A 21,325-nucleotide genomic window follows, 5' to 3' on the forward strand; every position below is an offset into this window, starting at 1 on the left:
GAATAGGGGAAGGGAGAGGGGAGGGAGTGGGAAGCAACAGAGAGACATACTGTAATGATCAATGAACCAATTGTTTGGAATCAAATGACCTTGTCTGGTGTCTCAGGGTTGGGGTTGTCTGCACCTGTGCCACCCACTCCCACCCCGCCACTCCTTTTCTGCCATCTATCCCTCATCCCTCCTGTGACATTTGATCCTCAACATTCCTAATATCCTTTGCACCCATCAAACTCGCTCTCCGCTCTACATAGACAAATACAGTACTGTGCAAAGGTTTTCAGCACCCTAGCTACAGCTATATAAATGTACCTAAGACTTTGGCACAGTACCGTAGCTCATACACTCTAATCCAGTTAACACTCTGGTGAACCTCTTCTGCACCATCTCCAAACCGTCCACATCCTTCACGTAATGAGTGTAAGACCTAGATAACCCTATTACTCTTTTCCTATAACTCAGGTCTTCTAATCCAGGTCAGGCAGCATCTGTGGAGGGGAACAAACAGTTGGGCCAAGGTCAGGCCAAGACCCTTCATCGGGACTCATCCTTAACAAGTTCTCTTTCAGTTCCTGCCACTTTATCCAGACCAAAGACGTCGTGCTGGGCATTTGCGTGGGTCTCAGCCATGCTGCCTTTGTTGTCGCTACACTCCTGACTGCATTAGTGCTGCGTCCTGCACCATTCTGAGCTCATCAACTCTATCAACTTCCCCTCCGACTTCCACCCCATCCTCAGAGTCCTGATGTTCATGTCTAGGAACGTGTACCTCTCAACCCTCTGGACTCTCAAAGTACCCATATGCTCGGTGGCCACTTTATTGTCTACTTCTTGTACGTAATGAAGTGACCTCTGAGTGAATGTTCGTGGTCTTCTGCTGCTGTAGCCCATCCAGTTCAATGTTCAACATGTGTGTTCAGAGATACTCAAACCACCCCGTCTGGCACCAACAATCATTCCACAGTCAAATTCACTTAGATCACATTTCTTCCCCATTCTGACGCTTGGTCTGAACAGCAACTGAACCTCTTGACCGTGTCTGCATGCTTTACGCATTGAGCTGCTGCCACATGATTGGCTGATCGGATATTTGCATTAACGAGCAGGAGAACAGGTATACCTAATAAAGTGGCCACTAAGCGTATGTGACCTCATTAACATACAAAATGCTGGAGGAGCTCAGCAGGTCAGGCAGCATCTTTGGGAGGTGAATAACCAGTCAGCGTTTCCAGCTCAGGCCCTTCGTTAGGACCATGTGCTACCACATTCATTTTCTTGCAGGCATTTACAGGAAGAAGGAAGTACAAGAGAATTTATGAAAAGTTATACATAAACAAAGACTGACAAACAAGCCATGTGCAAAAGAAGAGAAACTGTGGAAATGAAATAATACTGAGAACACGAGTTGTAGGGTTCTTGAGTGTGAGTCCATAGATTGTGGAATCAGTGGTGAATAAAGTTACCCACACTGGTTCAGGAGCCTGATGGTTGAAGAGTGATAACAATTCTGAACCTGGTGGTGTGGGATGTTCCTCCTGCCGTGAGAAGAGAGCACGGTCTTTGACGATGGACGCCGCTTTCTTGTGGTAGCACTTCGTGTAAACCTGCTCAGCGAGGGGGAGGGCTTTGCTTTGCCTCTGGTGGTCCGGGCTGTATCCACTACCTTCCGTAGACTTTCCAGTTCCTGAGCACTGGGGCCACAGCAACAACCTCTCACTCAATGGCAGCAATACCGAAGAGCTGATGATTGTCCACAGGAGGAAGAAGCCAGAGGTCCATGAGCCAGTGATCGGACGTGGAGAGGGGTCAGTAGCTTAGTGTTGTCATATCGTAGGATCTGTCCTGAGCCGGCACAAAGGAGGCATGAAAGTGACTCCCGCTGCCTTAGATTTGCCAACAGCATATGCACCCACCCTGGTCCTGAACTCGATGACCAGCCCTTTTGTTTTGCTGGCACCATGGGAAAGGCAGACTGGACAGTGACTGCAGAGGACTTCTGGAGAGCTTGTCAGACATGGGGAGACAGCTTGGAGAGGCTCCTGATGAGCAGATGTAAGCTGTGGTTTATCGAAGGGTGCTCTCGTGTGAGACAGAGTTAGTGCCTCGGCTTAATGAATTCTGGTAACTGGCGGGCATTCCCAGTTCTCCATCACTGCTAATTAGCAGAACAGAAAACTTACACCAGTCCTTAACCACCCTCCATGTGTTATGCGTAGCCCCTTAGAGTTCAGCTGTCGTGCTCAATTCCATATTAAATAATGCTAATTATCCTCATAGATATTCATACTTATGTTCAATTAGAAATACCTGTTTGTAACTCCAAAAAGTTGTGTGTTATGATATGTGACACATGACCCCCACCACACAGGTCATGCTCTCTTCTCGCTGCTGCCATCAGGAAGAAGGCACAGGAGTCTCAGGACCCACACCACCAGGTTCAGGAACAGTTGCTACCCCTCAACCATCAGGTCCCACACCACCAGGTTCAGGAATAGTTATTACCCTCAACCATCACCTGAGCTCCTTCACCTGAGGGAGCCCCTTCACCTGAGGGAGCTCCTTCACCTGAGGGGGATCTTCACCTGAGGGAGATCTTCACCTGAGGGAGGCAGGTCAATCCCACCCTCTATCATAACTTGAGGAAAGTATAGGTATGATGCATGAGGTAAGTGTTTTACACAGATAGTGGTGGGTGCGTCAAAATCACTGCCAGAGGTGGTGGTAGAGGCAGGTACATCAGGGACATTTAAGAGACTCTGAAACAGGCATGTGGATGAAAGAAAAACGGAGGTCTGTGTGGGAGGGAAGGGCTAGGTTGAACTTAGAGTAGGTTCAAGGGTTGGTGCAACAATGGGGCCGAAGGGCCTGTACTGAGCTGTTCTCAGGGGCCTTGACGGCCTGATGAGTCTGTGAATCCATGGAATAAAGAAACAATAAAGAAAGGCTTTAGAAAGGAGGAGATTCTTGATAAATAAACATCACAGAGCAGAGGGACATATTCTGATATTACACTTGCAGAGGGAGGTTACAGCTAGACACAGTGATATTAATGTGGCACTGGACTGCATTAATAAATTCATATTGGAATATATTATGCTATTAATATTATCCAGTGGAGTGTTACTAGGATATATTATTGCATTCATATTAAGCAGTGAAATGTTAGTGAAACATATTTTACATCAATATCAGTTGGAGGGCACTTCTGGGACTAACTATATGAATATCAGATGATAACCACACATGATTCTGCAGATGCTGGAAACGCACAAAATGCTGGAGGAACTCAGCAGGCCAGGCAGCATCTTTGGAAATGAATAAGTAGCTGGCATCTCGGGCCTAGACCCTTCCTCCAGGACCACTGGGAAGGAAGGGGGGGAGACAGCAGAATAGAAAGGTGTGGGGAGGGGAGGGAGGATAGCTGGAAGATGACAGGTGAAGCCAGGTGGGACGGTAAGAATCTGACAGGAGAGGAGCGCGGACCGTGGGAGAAAGGGAAGGAGAAGGGGCACCAGGGGAAGGTGATAGGCAGGTGAGGAGATGATGTGAGAGCCCATAGTGGGGAAAGGGAGAAGTTGGGGGGAGAGGGAGGAAAGGTTACTGGAAGGAGAAGTTGATGTCCGTGCCATCAGGTTGGAGACTGCTCAGAGTGGTTTCATCGCGGCAAAAGCGGAGGCCATGGACTGACGTGTCGGAATGGGAATGGGGAAAGGAGTTGAAATTCTGCTCTTGGGAGTGGAGGTGTTCCATCTGATGATCAGTCAGATGGTGTTTGATCTTTGTTACTGTACCTTGTTATATTGACATCAAGCGGTGGGTGTTACTGGAGAATTACCCTCGCTCCCCCAGCTAAGAGCTTCAGAAAGGGGTGTGGGAGGAGGGGAGGGTGGTGCACATGGTCACTGGGATAACAGAGACTAATAACTCTCACTTTAATGTTAATATTATAATACGTCCCAATAACACTGCTATTGTATAATATATTATTCATAATGTAATTTATGATATAATTATAATATAATATACTGGAAAACTCAGCAGATCAGACAGCACCTATGGGAACTATTTAAGAGCTGATATTTCAGGCTGAGACCTTTCCAGAGCCGTCCCCATGAGTTGGGTGTAGCTGCAAGGTAGCAGAGGGCGGTATCGGAGTTTTCCTTCTCTTGGATGAGCTGCCAACCACGGCTGACGAGTCCCACCTGCACAAAACGGCTGGTTTTAAGGCATCAGTAACCTGCCTTTGCCCCTTATCCTGTCAGTAACAACAATTCTCATGGAGTTAGTAGCTAAGCCACACGCGAAGGCCAGGAGATGGAATCGGTTGTCAGAGGTTATTTCGGATGCACACCATTGGGAACATTTAACAGGTCGTGGGAGCTTATCCCAATTACCACCCCACAGTTTTAACAACCTTAAGGAACCATTAAGAACTTACTGAAATACATAATTATATTAATACCTGGTGATGAGTGTAATAGAAATCTTATGGAGTGAATATGAGACTTCAGTGTGCTACTATACATTTTTACAGTAAAGTGCAATTGGGGTTGTCACTAAGATACTCTAGACGAAAGGAGCAAAAAACAAGCAGTTCGTAGGATGGGGGAAGAGGCAGAACGAGCCTCTTGTTGGATTTGGAGTAGGCGAGAGGAGGGCAGCTGGAAGCCAGAAACAGATGGGCAGTGATTTGGCCACCACTGCCGGCCCACCGACTGCAGAGTGTCGTGGTTAAGGGTTGAAACACTCAGTGAGGGTTGGGAACCACCTGATGACATCTGCTCCTGGCTGAAGGCTACGGTTACCTTATAAGGTAACTGGAGAATGCGCCCTAACAGGTGTGTGTAACAAGCATTATTATATTAATGATGCTCACTACAGCAACACATTGCTATATTCATATAAAAGGGTGTTATTCTAAAGCATTTTACTATTAATAGGCAGTAAGAAGTTAAAGACGTTTGTCATGGCTGAAAGTGAGGCTGGTGGTGGGCCTGTGGTGGGAAGGGCTCCAAGCCAGGCTGGAATGCAGAGGGATGAGATCCCCTCTACCCAGAATCTTGTTGGCAAACGTGCAGCCACTGGAGAACAAAATTGAGAACCTGAGGGCAAGATTGTTGTATCAGAGGGGAAATGTGAGACTGTTGTGTTCTATGCCTGAGTGAGAGTTGGCTTTCTCCTAGCACACCAGACACAGCGATCGGACCTGAAGGCGTCTCAGTTTACAGAATGGGCTGTTTTGGAAAAGGCAAAAGATGGAGGTGTGCGTTTCATGATAAACTCTCGGTGGTGGTTTTCCCTCAACCTTGAACATCTAACGATCAAACCCCAACCATTCTATTTACCAAAAGTGAATCCTCCGTGATCCTGATCACAGTTTACCTGCCACCAGCAGCCAACTATAGTCGAGCGCTTGAAATCTGAGGTGCTGTGTGATTCCGTCACCAAACAAGAAATAGTCTATCCCGATGTATTTCACATCATAGCCGAGGACTTCAGTAAGGCTTGTTTGAAGAAGTCCTTGACAATTACCAACAGCATATAACTTGCAGAGTCGGAGTTACTAACACACTAGGCACTGCTACACCAAGATGAGGAATGCCTCCCGTTCCACACCCAGTCTGCATCTTGGTAAATCGGATCACCTGGCGCTGAAGTTCTCCCACCTAAATCAGAGGCGTTCAAGTCTGCCAACCGAGGAAGTTCCAAGAGGTCCAGGTACGATGTCTGGAAAGCCATCTCACAGGTAAGTACTGAAGACCTGCGCTGATCAATGGACTGGAGCGCTCACTGAGATCTTTAACCTCTCGCCTCGGCAGTCTGAGGTACCCAGCTGCTTCAATGATACAGGTAGCGAAGAAGGAGGTGGTGACCTATCGTCCAGGAACATGGACATCCACAGTGAGACATTGGTGATGAAACATATCAACTCCTTCCTGAGAAATAACTTGGATCCGTTTCAATTTGCCTACCGGCACAACAGATGCCATCTGATCGACTCTTCAGTCAACCCTGGAAAGTCTGGACAGCAAAGGTGTGCACATCAGGATGTTCTTCATCGACTGCAGCTTTAGATTCAATACCATCTTCCCTTCGAAAATAATCAACAAGTTCCAAGACCTTGGCCTCAATACCCCCTGTGTAATTGGATCTTTGATTTCCTCATTTGCAGACCCCAGTCTGTTCAGATTGGCAACAACATCTCCTCACAATCTCCATCAGCACCAGTGCACCACAAGGCTGTGTGCTTAGCCCCCTGCTCTGTTCACTTTACACCTATGACTGTGTGGCACAAGTAAGCACAACTTCAATGCCACATTCAAGTTTGCTGATGACACCACTATTGCAGGCTGAATCAAAGGTGGTGATGAATCAGCATACAGGAGGGAGATTGAAAACACCAACCTCTTACTCAATGTCAGCAAGACCAAGGAGCTGATTATTGATTTCAGGAGGAGGAAACTGGAGGTCCATGGGCCAGTCCTCATTGGAGGATCAGGTGTGGAAGGAGTCAGCAACTTTGAATTCCTCGGAGTTATCGTTTCAGAGGACCTGTCCTGGGCCCAGCACGTAAACACAATTACGAGGAAAGCACGGCAGCGTCTCTACTTCCACAGGAGTTTGCAAAGATTCCATGTGACATCTAAAACCTTGGCAAACTTCTATAGATGTGTGGTGGAGAGTATGTTGACAGGCTGCATCATAGCCTGGTATGGAAACACCAATGCCCATAAACAGAAAATCCTACAAAATGCAATGGATATGGCCCAGTCCATCACGGGTAAACCCTCTCCTCCACTGAGCACATCGACATGAAACACTATCACAGTAAAGCAGCGTCCATTGTCAGGGACCCTACCACACACGCCATGCTCTCTTCTCGCTGCTGCCATTGGGAAGAAGGTACAGGAACCTCAGGACTCACAAATCCAGATTGAGGAACAGTTATTACTCCTCAACCATCAGGTCCCACACCACCAGGTTCAGGAACAGTTATCACCCCTCAACCATCAGGTTCAGGAACAGTTATCACCCCTGAACCATCAGGTCCCCCACCACCAGGTTCAGGAACAGTTATCACCCCTCAACCATCAGGTCCCACACCACCAGGTTCAGGAACAGTTATTACCCCTCAACCATCAGGACCCACACCACCAGGTTCAGGAACAGTTATTACCCCTCAACCATCAGGTCCCACACCACCAGGTTCAGGAACAGTTATCACCCCTCAACCATCAGGACCCACACCACCAGGTTCAGGAACAGTTATCACCCCTCAACCATCAGGTCCCACACCACCAGGTTCAGGAACAGTTATTACCCCTCAACCATCAGGTCCCACACCACCAGGTTCAGGAACAGTTATCACCCCTCAACCATCAGGACCCACACCACCAGGTTCAGGAACAGTTATCACCCCTCAACCATCAGGTCCCACACCACCAGGTTCAGGAACAGTTATTACCCCTTAACCATCAGGTCCCACACCACCAGGTTCAGGAACAGTTATTACCCCTCAACCATCAGGTCCCACACCACCAGGTTCAGGAACAGTTATCACCCCTCAACCATCAGGTCCCACACCACCAGGTTCAGGAACAGTTATCACCCCTCAACCATCAGGACCCACACCACCAGGTTCAGGAACAGTTATCACCCCTCAACCATCAGGTCCCACACCACCAGGTTCAGGAACAGTTATTACCCCTTAACCATCAGGTCCCACACCACCAGGTTCAGGAACAGTTATTACCCCTCAACCATCAGGTCCCACACCACCAGGTTCAGGAACAGTTATCACCCCTCAACCATCAGGTCCCACACCACCAGGTTCAGGAACAGTTATTACCCCTCAACCATCAGGTCCCACACCACCAGGTTCAGGAACAGTTATTACCCCTTAACCATCAGGTCCCACACCACCAGGTTCAGGAACAGTTATTACCCCTCAACCATCAGGTCCCACACCACCAGGTTCAGGAACAGTTATCACCCTTCAACCATCAGGTCCCACACCACCAGTTTCAGGAACAGTTATTACCCCTCAACCACCAGGTTCAGGAACAGTTATCACCCCTCAACCATCAGGTCCCACACCACCAGGTTCAGGAACAGTTATCACCCCTCAACCATCAGGTCCCACACCACCAGGTTCAGGAACAGTTATTACCCCTCAACCATCAGGCACCTGAAATAAATGGGGTTAACTTTACTTGCCACAACACTGAACTGTTCCCACAACCTATGGACTCACTTTCAAGGGCTCTTCATCTCTTGTTCCCGATGTTTATTGTTTTTTAATTTATTATGATATTTATTTTATTTTACTCTTGCAGGGTTTGTTGTCTTTTGCAGACTAGTTGAAAGCCCAAAAGTTGGTGCAGTCGTTCACTGAATCTGTGATGGACACGGCCCACAAGAAAATAAATCTCGGGGATCGTCCATGGTGACATTTATGCACTTTGATAACAAATTCACTTTGAACTTTGAAGAGATGCATTATGTAACAGTGGGGCATTGAATATTGCCTTAATAGCAGGCCATTCTGCAACCGGAATAGGTAATCATAATGATAGCAGGCAGTGGAAATTTACAGGAACACTCAAGATATTTTGGCACATTGGTATCGAAACATCAAAACATTCAGTGAAGTACGTCATTGTGAGTCAAATCAAAACAGCAAGGATTGTCCTGGGGGCAGCCTGCGAGTGTTACCACACTTTTCAGTGCCCAGAAGTTACTAACCCTAGCCCATAGATGTTTGGAATGTGGGAGGAAACCGACGTATCATGGAGAGGATATACCAACTCCTTACACACCGCAGTGGGAAGTGGATCTCGATCACCGTTCGCCGGCTCATTAAAGCGTTGCGCTAGCTGCTACACCAGCGAGCCTCTCCTCGCTACGCCATTGTAATGCACCATTCTGTAAGTGTTACTGGAATACAATAATATTAACATCAGATAATGAGGAACTACTGGACTACGTCATTGCTTCAACATCAGACAGTGTGAAGATTCTGGAATACATTATCAAGTTCAAAGTATATTTATTATCAGAGTACATACATGTCACCACGTACAACCCTGAGATTCTATTTCCTGCAGGTACACACAGCAAACCTATAGAATAGCAATGTAACAGTATCAGTGAAAGATCAGAATGTAGAACACAATACACTGTGCAAATGCACAGATATATCAGTTATATTAATTATTATAATATCACTATATTAATATTGAATAGTGAGATGTTACTAGAATATATTATCATTAATTTCATGTATTCTAATTTTTTGGAATGTGGTATATTTGCATTGGCCAGTGTGAAGTTCCTGGAATACATTAATTATATCAGCCTGTGGTATATTACTAATTTAATATTGGCAATAAAGGTTACGTTATTATACTAACAGCGCTACCCCGAGCCACCCTTATAAAACTAATATCAGCCAGTGGCTGTTACAGTATTAGGTGGTGAGAAGTTACTGTAGAACATTATTATATTAATATTGGATAGGTGGCATTAACACAATAGATTATGCTAATGTAAAACTGTACCTGATTGGAATATGTGAATATCGACGGTAAGTTTATTACAATATTAATTACAGGCAATGGGGTTACTGGAATACATTTTGATATTAACCATACAGTTCATGTTATTGAAAAGTTATTATGTTAAAATCACACAGTGAAGAGTTTCTGGAATACATTATAATGTTAATGTTGGCCAGTGGAGGTTATGGGAAGGTATTACCAAGTCAATACCAGTCAGTTAAAAGTTACTGGAATAGATGAATAAATTAATATTAGATAATTGCTGTTCCTGGAATATATTATAATATTAATATCAGACTATTACCTGAATACATTATTATATTGTAGTAGAATTATTACTGGAGAACATTATTATGCAGATGTAAGACGGGGGTGGTCGTGCATTACATTTCATATCTCAGTCAGTGGACCTTCCTGTAATTTCAATAGTGTTATTGGAAGGCTTAGATAGAGTGGATGTGGAGAGGATGCTTCCAATACTGAGTCCAGGGGGCACAGCCTCAGAAAAGGCCGCCTGCCCCTTTAGGACAGAGATGAGGAGGAATTTGTTTAGCCAGAGGGTGGTGAATCTGTGGAATTCATTGTCGTAGGTGGCTGTGGAGGCCAAGTCATTGGGTATATTTAAAGTGGAGGTTGATAGGTCAGGGTTTCAACGGTTGAGGGGAGATTGGGGTTGAGAGGGAAAATAAATCAACTGTGATAGAATGGCAGAGCAGACTAGATTGGCCGAATGGCCTAATTAGGTTCCTATGTCTTAGGGTAATATCAGACAATGGGCAGTTAATGGAATATATTAGTAAAGGATTGGGTGAAATCGGAATATATTATAATGAATTCAGGCAAATGGGTGTTCCTATTTTAATTTCAGGGTTGGTGAAATTGGAATATATTATTTTGTGGGTGTTAATGGACATTATTCTATTATCATAGGCATTGCATCATTGGAATAAATTATTATATTTTAATATCTATGGTTGTTGCTGGAATATATTATTATCAGCCATTGGGTGTTACTAGAATGCCTTATCATACTAATATATGGTAATGGATTATTAATGGGCTATTTTATTTCATGAATATTAGGTAGTGTTTTACCAGAATGTCATAAGCCAGTGAGAAATTACTGATATATCATCATCAAACAAGGCTTCTTGCTGGCATACACCTGCTCATTAATGCAAAAATCTAATCAGCCAATGATTTGGCAGCAACTGAATGCCTAAAAGCACGCAGACATGATCAAGAGGTTCAGTTGTCATCCAGACCAAACATCAGGACGGGAAAGAAATGTGATCTAAGTGATTATGACTGTGGAATGATTGCTGGTGCCAGACAGGGTGGTCTGAGTATCTCAGAAACTGCTGATCTCCTGAGATTTTCACACACAGCAGTTTACAGAGAATGGTGTGAGAAACAAAAAACATCCAGCGAGTGACAGTTCCGTGGGTGAAAATGCCTTGTCAAAGGAGAATAGCCAGACTGGTTCAAGCTGACAGCAAGATAACAGTGTTCCAGGACATCTCCAAACTCTCACTGCTACAGCAGGAGGTTCTCACCTGCTTCAAAAGGGGAACAATCATAGCAGTACATAGGAAAAGCAGGGTGACCTGCTTCAATGATTATCGCCCAGTGACACTCACATCTACTGTGATGAGGGGTTTGGGAGGTTAGTCATGGCTAGAATCAACTCCTGCCTAAGCAAGAATGTGAATCTGCTGCAATTTGCCTATTGTTATCAAAGGTCTACAGTGGGTGCAGTCTCACTGGCTCTGAAAGGTCTACGGTGGGTGCAGTCTCACTGGCTCTGAAAGGTCTACAGTGGGTGCAGTCTCACTGGCTCTCAAAGGTCTACAGTGGGTGCAGTCTCACTGGCTCTCAAGGGTCTACAGTGGGTGCAGTCTCACTGGCTCTCCATTTGGCCTTGAGTCACCTGGATAACAGCAGTATTTATGGTAGGCTGCTGTTTTCCATGGATGCTGTCCGACCTGCTGAGTTCCTCCAGCGTGTTGTGAGTATTTATGGCAGGCTGCTGTTTACTGATTACGGCTCAGCGTTAAACACAATCAGGCCCTTGTTTCTGATCAACAAGCTCCAAAGCCTGGGCTCCTGTACTTCCCTTTCCTTGACTTCCTCACCGGGCGACCAGTGACAATTTCTTGTTGACAGTCAACACTGACACACCTCAGGGGTGTGTGCTTAGCCCACTGCTCTACTCTCTCTACACTCATGACCGTGAGGCCAGGCACAGCTCAAACACCATCTATAAATTTGTCAATGACACAACTATCATTGGCAGAATTTCAGACGGTGACGAGGAGGCGTACAGGAGCGAGACAGATCAGCTGGTTGAGTGGTGTCACAGCAACAACCTCGCACGCAACGTCAGTAAGACGAAGGAACTGATTGCACACTTCAGGAAAGGGAAGTTGAGGGAACACCTACCAGTCCTCACTGAGGGATCAGAAGTGGAAAAGGTGAGCAGTTTCAAGTTCCTGGGTCTCAATACCTCTAACATCTATCCTGGACCCAACATATTGATGCAGTTACAAAGAAGGCAAAACAGTGGCTATATTTCATTTGGAGTTTGACAAGAATTGGTATGTCGGCAAAGACACTCTCAAATTTCTATGGATGTACCATGGAGAGCATTCTAAGCATGGAGGGGCCACTGCGCAGGATCGGAAAAAGCTACAGAAAGCTGTAAACTCAGCCAGTTCCATCATGGGCACCAGCCCCCTCAGCATCCAGGGCATCTTCAAAAGGCAGCATCCAACACTAAGGACCCCCATCACCCAGGACATGCCCTCTTCTCATCGCTACCATCAGGGAGGAGGTACAGGACCCCCATCACCCAGGACATGCCCTCTTCTCATCGCTACCATCAGGGAGGAGGTACAGGACCCCCATCACCCAGGACATGCCCTCTTCTCATCGCTACCATCAGGGAGGAGGTACAGGACCCCCATCACCCAGGACATGCCCTCTTCTCATCGCTACCATCAGGGAGGAGGTACAGGAGCCTCACCACCCAGGACATGCCCTCTTCTCATCGCTACCATCAGGGAGGAGATACAGAAGCCTGAAGGCACACACTCAGTGATTCAGGAACAGATTCTTCCCCTCTGCCATCTAATTTTGGACATTGAACCCATGAACACTTCCTCGGTATTTTCCCCCTCTTTTTTTTTGCTCTTCTTATTTAATTTAATTTTCTTTTATATATATTTCTTATTTATGTATTATTATGTAACGCTGCCTCAAAGCAACAAATTTCACAACACATGCCAGCGATGTGAAACCTGGTTCTGATTCAGTAACTCAAATAACCACGTGTTACAACAGTGGTGTGCAGAAGAGCACCTCTGAATGGGCGACAGCAGCAAAAGCCCACAAACATACACTAGGTAGTCACTTTGTAAAGGAGGTACTCAATAACATGACCACTGAGTGTATATTATAATATTAACAGCAGCAGTATGGGCACATGGCCAAGTGGTTAAGGCATTGGACTAGCTACCTGAAGGTCGTGAGTTCGAGCCCCAGTCGAGGGAACGTGTTGTGTCCTTGAGCAAGGCACTTAATCACACATTGCTCTGCGATGACACTGGTGCCAAGCTGTATGGGTCCTAATGCCCTTCCCTTGGACAACAATGGTGTCATGGAGAGGGGAGACTTGCAGCATGGGTAACTACTAGTCTTCCGTACAACCTTGCCCAGGCCTGTGCCCTGGAGAGTGAAGACTTTCCAGGCGCAGATCCACGGTCTCGCAAGACTAACGGATGCCTTTACTTTAACATCAGCAGTGAAAAGTTACTGGAATATGATAATAATATCAGGCAGGGGGAATTATTGACATACATTATATAACCATCAGGATGTGAGAAGTTACATTATTCCATTTACAGCAAACTATGGGTACCTACAGGAATAGCTCATTGCTATCGAGATTCGAGGATTTACTGAAATATTAAATATCTGGGAAGTATTATAGAATGAATATCAGGTATGTGTATTACAGTCAAACATTTTAACACGAAGTATTTTGGCCATTACTTTATATTATTATTGGTCGGTAGGCAGGGCAGCAAGGTCGCCTAGCGGTTAGCACAATGTACCAGTAAGACCTGTGTTCGATTCCCACTGCTGACTGTAAGGAGTACGTTCGTTCTCTCGGTGACTGTGTGGGTTTCCTCTGGGTGCTCCAGTTTCCTCCCACATTCCAGAAATGTATAGACTGGTATTAGTAACTAGTGGGCATGTTATGTTGGCACTGGAAGTGTGCCAGAACTTATGGGCTTCCCCCAGCACATTCTCAAAACAAACGACACATTTCACTGTATGTTGTGATGTACTGTACATGTGACAAATAAAGCTAATCTCCGTCTCATTACCACAGCACACTGTTACATTAACATTTGTCAGTGGGAAATTCCTGGAATACATTATCATATTAATATCAGGCCTTCATTGTTACAGTTCTGGAATAAGTGATTATATTATTATCAGGTAGTCTGGTGTTGCTATCTATATCACATAATCTACAGTCCTCTGCAAAGGATTTAGACAGATATATATAGCTCAGGTGCCTAAGACTTTTGCACAGTACTGTATTTGTCAGCGTGGAGTGGAGAGCGAGTTTGTAAATCTGGCAGGAACAAAGAATGTGGGGAATGGCGAGGGTGGGGCGCCGTGGGAGGGGTGTGGGACAGGTGGCGAAGGAGTGCTGGGGTGGGGGGTGGTGGGTGGTGAGGGTGCAGACTCACCCAGCCCTGAGACACCAGGCAAGGTTATTTGATTCCAAATAATTGATTTATTGATGATTACAGACTGTCTCTCTGGTGCTTCCCGCTCCCTTCCCCTTTACCCAACCATGATTCCCCTCTCCCTGTCCCGATCCCAGTCTCAGTCCACGATAGAGACTCAGATCAGAATCAGGTTTCACATATCATGAAATTTGTTTTTTTAATATATGGCGACAGTCCTGAGCAATACATAAAATTACTACAGTGCTGTGCAAAAGTCTTAGGGTCCCGAGCTATATATGCGCCCAGGTACTGTATATCCTATCATATTGCAGCTCGGAGTTTGGAGCTCAGCTCTGATGCTGCCTGTGAGGGGGCTGTACGTTCTCCTGCGAACCACGTGGGTTTCCTCCCACACTCCAAAGACGGACTGGTTAGTAGGTTAACTGGTGATTGTAAGTTCTCCAGTGTTTCGACTGGAGTTAAGTAGGTGGGTTGCCGAGTGGCAAAGCTCTTTGGGGCTGCAAGGCCGAGTCCGCACGGTATCACTAAATAAAGAAAGAAGGGCATTGGGCATCGGAAATTGCTAATTTCAACATTAGGAGTTACTGGAATGAATTTTCCAACGGCAGTGGGTGTCACTGGAGTACATGATCACATAGGTAATGAGTATAACTGGAATACATTAGATTATTAATGCTAGGCATCGAGAGATTATGTTAGAAATTAGCATTAAGTAATGAGTATTCACAGACAGTGATCAGTTACTAGAGTGAACTGTGACATTAATAGGAGAGAATGAAATGCTACTGGACTATGTTATGTTCGCATCAGGAAACTGCATGCTGCTAGAAAGGAGCCAGAGTCATATAGCAGTACTGTGCAGAAACAGGCTCTTTGGCCCATCTAGTCCATGCTGAACTATTCTCTACCTAGTCCCATCGACCTGCTCCGGGACCATAGTTCTCCATACCTCTCCCATCCATGTACCTACCCAAACGTTCCTTCGATGTTGAAGTCACAATTGCATCCACCGCTTGCACGGGAAGCTCGTCCCACACTCTCACCACCCTGAGTGACCTCTCAGGTTCTCCTTAAAGATTTCACCTTTCACCAATAACCTCTAGTTCCAGTCTCACCCCGCCTCAGTGGAAAAGCCTGCTTGCGTTTACCCTTCATTCGTTGTTTTAATTCAAAGATTCAGCAGAGTAACTGCCCTTCCATCCCAACCAGCCACCACCAGACAATTATACCCATGTGACCCACCCGTCTTTGGAATCTGGGAGGAAACCAGAGCACCCAGAGGAAACCCATGCAGTTATGGGAGAACAGACAAAACTATTTACAGGCAGTGGCGGGAATCGAACCCTGGTTGTTTCCACTGTTAAGTGCTATGCTACTGTACCAGCTCATTTGCCAGCAGTGACCGAGACAGTGCAAGAATGTGCCTGCAAGTGCCGACAAAGCACGCCCCCAACTCACTATCCGTAACAGGTGCTGTCAGACCAGCTCCCGCTGATACCTCCCACTCTTATATTCACCTGCCGCTCAATCCAGACACATCACCTGCAGCCTATTTAAACCCAGCTCTCATCCACGGCCCTTGTTCACTCATCCAACCAGCCGGCCCCAACCGGTTTCTCTGAGCTTCCTCTCTGCCTGCCTGACGTTTAACCTTCTTGCCTGTTTCTGATCTCCCTTGTGGCTTGTCATCTGGCCGTCTGGTATTAAAGTCACTGCTCATTGCTGAATCATCTCTGCCGCTCTGCTTTTGGGTCAGGCCGCCTCTACATTTCCTGACGTGCACATCTTCGGAATGTGGGAGGAAACCAGAGCACACAGAGAAAACCTACACAATCACGGGGAGAACGTAAAAACTCCTTACAGACAGCTGCAGGAATTACTTTTATGTTATTAATATAAGGTAGAGAATTCTGTTGCATGCACATTAGGCAGTCTGAAGTCAGTGAAACAAATGATTATGTTATCATAAGGCAGTGGGTGTTATTGAAATACATTATTACACCAATATGAGGCAGTGGGGAATTACTACAATATATTACATTAATACCAGGCAGTGCTTGTTACAGGATACACTCTTATATTAGTATCACGTAATGGGTGTTACAGTAATACTTCATTACATTAACAGCAGTTAAGAGTGTACCTACCAGAAAATAATATATTAATGCTGGGGAGCAAGGAGTTAGTGGAATACATGATCACAATAATATTAGATATCTCTTGTTATTGGGAAAGTTTATATGAGTACAACACAGTGGTGATACTGGAATATTAATGGGAGACAGTGCTTGCTACTAGAATACACTGTAATCAGACTGGGGTGTTACTTGGATGCAATATCGGGTTGTGAGACGCTACAGGGAAGTTCCCACCATTAAAGGTGGGATTTCCTAGTGTCCACCCATTTTAATTCGACTTCCCATTCCCATTCTGACACGGCCTCCTCTGCAGCCACGATGAAGCCAATCTCAGGGTGCAGGAACAACGCCTCATATTCTCTCTGGGTAGCCCTCAACCTGATGGTACAAACATTGAATTCTCCAGCCGGAGAGAAGGGGGCCTGATAGGAGAGGAGAGTGGGGCTTGGGAGAAAGGGAAGGCGGAGGGGACCAGAGGGAGGTGAGGCGAACTAAAATGGAAAGGGGGGGTGGGGAATTGCTACTAGAATACACTGTAATCAGACTGGGGTGTTACTTGGATGCAATATTGGGTTGTGAGACGCTACAGGGACGCTCTCTGGCCTGTCACTTTCCCCACCCACCTGGCTTCACCCCTCACCTTCCGGCTCTCCTCCTTCCCCTCCCCCACCTTTTGATTCTGGGATCTTCCTTTCCAGTCCTGAGGAAGGGCCTCAGTCTGAAACATCAGCTGTTTATTCATTTCCACAGATGCTGCCTGACCTTCTGAGTTCCTCCACACGTGTGAATTACATACACCACACCAATCGGTGCCAGTGAGAGTTCCTGCAATGCAGAACTATATCACAGTCAGACAAGGCCCTGGGATAGATTTCTATCAGAATGTCGGTCACTGGAAAATATTACCACCTTTAATATCACCAGTGGAGAGTCACTGGAATGCATTATTGCATAACAAGGTAGTGTTCAGTACAGCATTTAACAGAAGTTTGGACGGGTACATGGATGGGAGGGGTATGGAAGGCAATGGTCCCGGTGAGTAGACAGTTTAAATGGCTCGGCACGGGCTTGATGGGCCAAAAGGCCTGTTTCTGTGCTGCACTTCTCTGTGACTGAAGTATTAGTCTCAGACAGCGTTACCATTAATATTTATTTATTTAGCGACACAGGCTTTTCCGGCCTCGCCGCCCCAGCAACTCCCGACAACCCCATTTTAACCCTCACCCAATCACGGGACAATTTACAATGGCCAGTCCGTCCTTGGACTGTGGGCGGAAAGCGGAGGATCTGGGGAAAACACACGCATTCCATGGTCACTCATTACGGAACGATGCCGGAGATGAACTCGGGACCCCGGAATGCCCCGGACGGTAACAGCGTGGCGCTAATCACCAGACCACCCCGGCGCCCAGCAGGCGTGCTATGTTGCCGGACTAGCGGTTGTATTAACAAAGAGTCCGGAGTTGCTGAATATATTACAGGCAATTACTGGAGTATATTCGTATCGGTGCTTGTCAGTCTTACATTTACTGTTCGAAGGAATCTCAGTAACTAACTCACGCCCCTCGTTGAGAAGTTAGTGAATTGCATTTTGATATTAGTATCAGGCCGGAATACATAAGTGTTAATATGAGGTGGTGGTTGTCACTGGACACATTACTGTGTCAATCGCAGTGAGAGAGGTTACTGAATACATTTATCCGCGTTGCTGGAACACACAGCGTTTTGGCATCCGGCGACACCGGCCGAACCGGGTAGCCGCACTTGCTACTCAAATGTTTTCCGTCTGAAGATCTGCTAATGGGGCCTTAGCTGAATTGTTACCGTCAGGTGGAGCGTTACACTGGTGTGCACAGCAGGCTGAGAGGGGTATTTACCAGCCAGTACTTTCACACTAATATTCGGAGAGACCAGACAGCTCTGTCCGTCAGTGGGGCATATGTATCTGTCAATGAGGGGCGGCACAAACAAGGACGGGCCGAATGTCCGATGCTAGGCAGTCAGTACTTGATCTGGGGAAGTCACTCTGTGAGATCAGACCAGGCTGCCGCCGGGTTCTCTGGGCGTGTTCGGTGCTTTCTTCCCCGGCCCAGGTCCCGGGATATCGGCTAGTGGGAGACGGGCCCACCCCGCTCGGTGGCCCGGCTGAAGCTGCCTCGCATCCTGCCCAGTTGACGGGGGAAACTGCCTGCCGGCCCGGCTGAACACCGCGCTCTGCGGAGTCGCTCATTCCCCCCACCCCACCCCCGCCCTTATGTCCCTGTGATCCCAAGAAAGCAACTTGTATTCTGTCCAGTCAGCGGACACCTCACCCCCGGCCCCCGCCGCCGCACTCAGGGGCACCCGAAGTCGGGACAAACCAGGCCGGATTTTCACGGCCCTTCCAGATGTGGCGCCCCTCCCAAATGTGGTGGCCTTTCCAGATGTTTAGCCCGCCTAGCTGAGGAGTCCCGGGAAGGTGGAAGCCCCTCCGCCGTTCAAAGCCAGCCCCCGGGCCACCGCAAACTCCGCCTCCCGGGACAATCCCCGCCCGCCGCAGCTGACAGAGCGTGCGGATTACAAGCCATTTAAAGCGCCGATTGCGGGGGATTTGCGGCTGAATTTCGGAGCGTTAAGAACCTCGTTCCACCATCTGACTGACTGACGCGGAGCAAATCGCGGACAGCCGCTGATACGGAGGTCCCGTTACCATCTGGAATTGTTTCCCAGGACTTTAAATTATATTTTTGAACTATTCAAACGCGCGTTAGTCGGAAAGTGAACGAGCTTTCGTCAGAAATTAATGAATAAACTTATCGGGGTCGATGCTTTATGATGCTACTGGATGTAGATTTGAACCGTGAGCTTTTCTCACACCCCAGGTGTCTCACACACAGCGCCTCTGTGGTCGCGCACACCTTCCGCCCACAGGCAGACACACACACACACACACACACACACACACACACGCCTCTTGTTTAGACAAACACACACTGTTTGTACACAACACACACGCCACTTGTACGCAAGCATACACACCGGCTGTGTGCGTGTGTGCCCACACACACACACACACACAGGTTCGGTACACATTAGCAGCTTGTATATACAAACACACTGCACACCGTACCCACCGCTTGTATAATAAACTCACCGCCCCGTTACAAATACACACAGCGTACTTCTGCACCAAACACAGCTTGTTTACACACGCACATACATACACCGGCTGAGTAGCCGCGCACACGGCTCCTGTAGATATACCGACCGTCCGATTACAAACACATACAGCGCACTTATGCACACTCAGGGTCACAAGTAGATGCACTTGCCCCATTCACTCGCACACACACACACAGTGCAGTACAACAGCGCCAGGACTCTTCCCTCCCTGAGCCCGAGCCGTTCTGAGAGCGATGCGGTCCCTGCAACACGGTCACCCTCACCGGGGAGGGGGGGTGGCGGGGGCAGAGACTGAGAAGGGGGTGGGGTGGGGGAGAAAGCGGGTCCCTCCCTCCGCTCTGACCCGGGCGCTGAGCGGGAGACCCCTCTCTCCCTGCGCACGCTGACAATTCCACCTTTAGCCCCTTGCCCGGATCCAGTCCCCACGGGGAGGACCTGACTCTCCCCCCACCCCCCGCGACCCGGTCCAGAGCTCAGCTCCCCCCCGAAACAATCTGCATCACCTCTGGGCAACTTTGCGCAGTCTGGCGAGGTCGGGGGGCCCGCGAGTTCCTACCTGAGACCGAGAGAAACAGATTGGCGTGAAGCATAAGGAGTAATTCCCAAACGATCTCCATGCTCGGCGGGCTGCTCGGTGCTGGGATACGGTCCTGTCTCCGAGAGAGAGAGCGGGAGGGAGGGAGGGGTTCTCAGTTTAATCCGAGGACATGCCGGGGCGCCGGTTGCCGGGAGAAGCGCTCACTGCTTCAGTCGGAAGCCGGAACCAGCAGCCGCACTGGGCGACATCTCAGCGGCGCCACGGGCACCGGAGCCGCCCTCTGCTCGGGGCACCGACCGACACACCCCGGCGCCGCTCAACATCTGCCCCGCAAACTTCTGCCGGCGCCCGGGAGCAGCGCGCCGCACCTTCCCCCCCGTCCGCTGGCAGAGCGCCGGCTGGCGTCGCCCCGTCCGCCCGTCCACCCGGTCCGCCCCGCCGCCGCCAGGCTGCACGCCACTCCTGCAAAGGGAGGGGGGAGGAGGAGAGAAGGGGAGGGGAGGGGGAAGCCGGAGGAGGGGAGGGAGGGCGAGGTATGAGAGGAGGGGGGAGGGCGAGGGGGTAACAGGGGACGAGGGGTGGAAGAGGGAGGAGAGGTAGGGTAGGACGGGAGGGAGGGTAGGAAGGGATGAGTTAGGAGGAGAGGGAGGAGGGGTTGGGGAGGGTGGGGAAGGAAGGGGTGTAGGAGGGTGGAGAGGGGGAGAAAGGTCAGGTCATCTGCTGCTGGTGACCCCACACCCGTGTGCTTCCCCACAGGACCCACACATCCTCCCCGTGGAAGGGAGCTTGGCCTGGGTGGCGGAGTCCCTGATCGTGGCTGCTTTTCTGTGACAACAATCTGTGCAGATGTGCTCAATGGTGGGGAGGGCAGACCCTGTGATGGACCGGGCCGTATTCACTACTTTTTCTGTTCAAGGGCATTGGTGTTTCCGTCCCAGGCTGTAATGCAGCCGGTCAATACACTGGCCACCACAGTCAGGCCTAGTCTGCTGCCCTCACTCCACACCCCCCTCACTCCACCCCCCCTCACTCCACCCCCCTCTCACTCCACACCCCCCTCACTCCACCCCTCCCCTCACTCCACACACCCCTCACTCCACACACCCCCTCTCACTCCACACCCCCCTCACTCCACCCCCCTCTCACTCCACCCCTCCCCTCACT

At 48.3% G+C, this 21,325-nt stretch overlaps 1 protein-coding gene across 1 annotated transcript in view; it reads right to left on the reverse strand.

Moving 5' to 3' along the window:
• Positions 1 to 20,312, reverse strand: part of ca10a (carbonic anhydrase Xa) — a 253,379-nt gene extending 233,067 nt beyond the window's left edge. The window contains exon 1 of the mRNA XM_063030859.1: positions 20,180 to 20,312. Within this exon, the coding sequence (XP_062886929.1) occupies positions 20,180 to 20,240 (61 nt within the window). The 5' untranslated portion in view covers positions 20,241 to 20,312. The remainder of the gene's footprint in view (positions 1 to 20,179) is intronic.
• Positions 20,313 to 21,325: the final 1,013 nt, after the last annotated feature.

This window comes from Mobula hypostoma, chromosome 22 (assembly GCF_963921235.1).
Source record: "Mobula hypostoma chromosome 22, sMobHyp1.1, whole genome shotgun sequence".
In the NCBI taxonomy this organism is placed as follows: Eukaryota; Metazoa; Chordata; class Chondrichthyes; order Myliobatiformes; family Myliobatidae; genus Mobula; species Mobula hypostoma.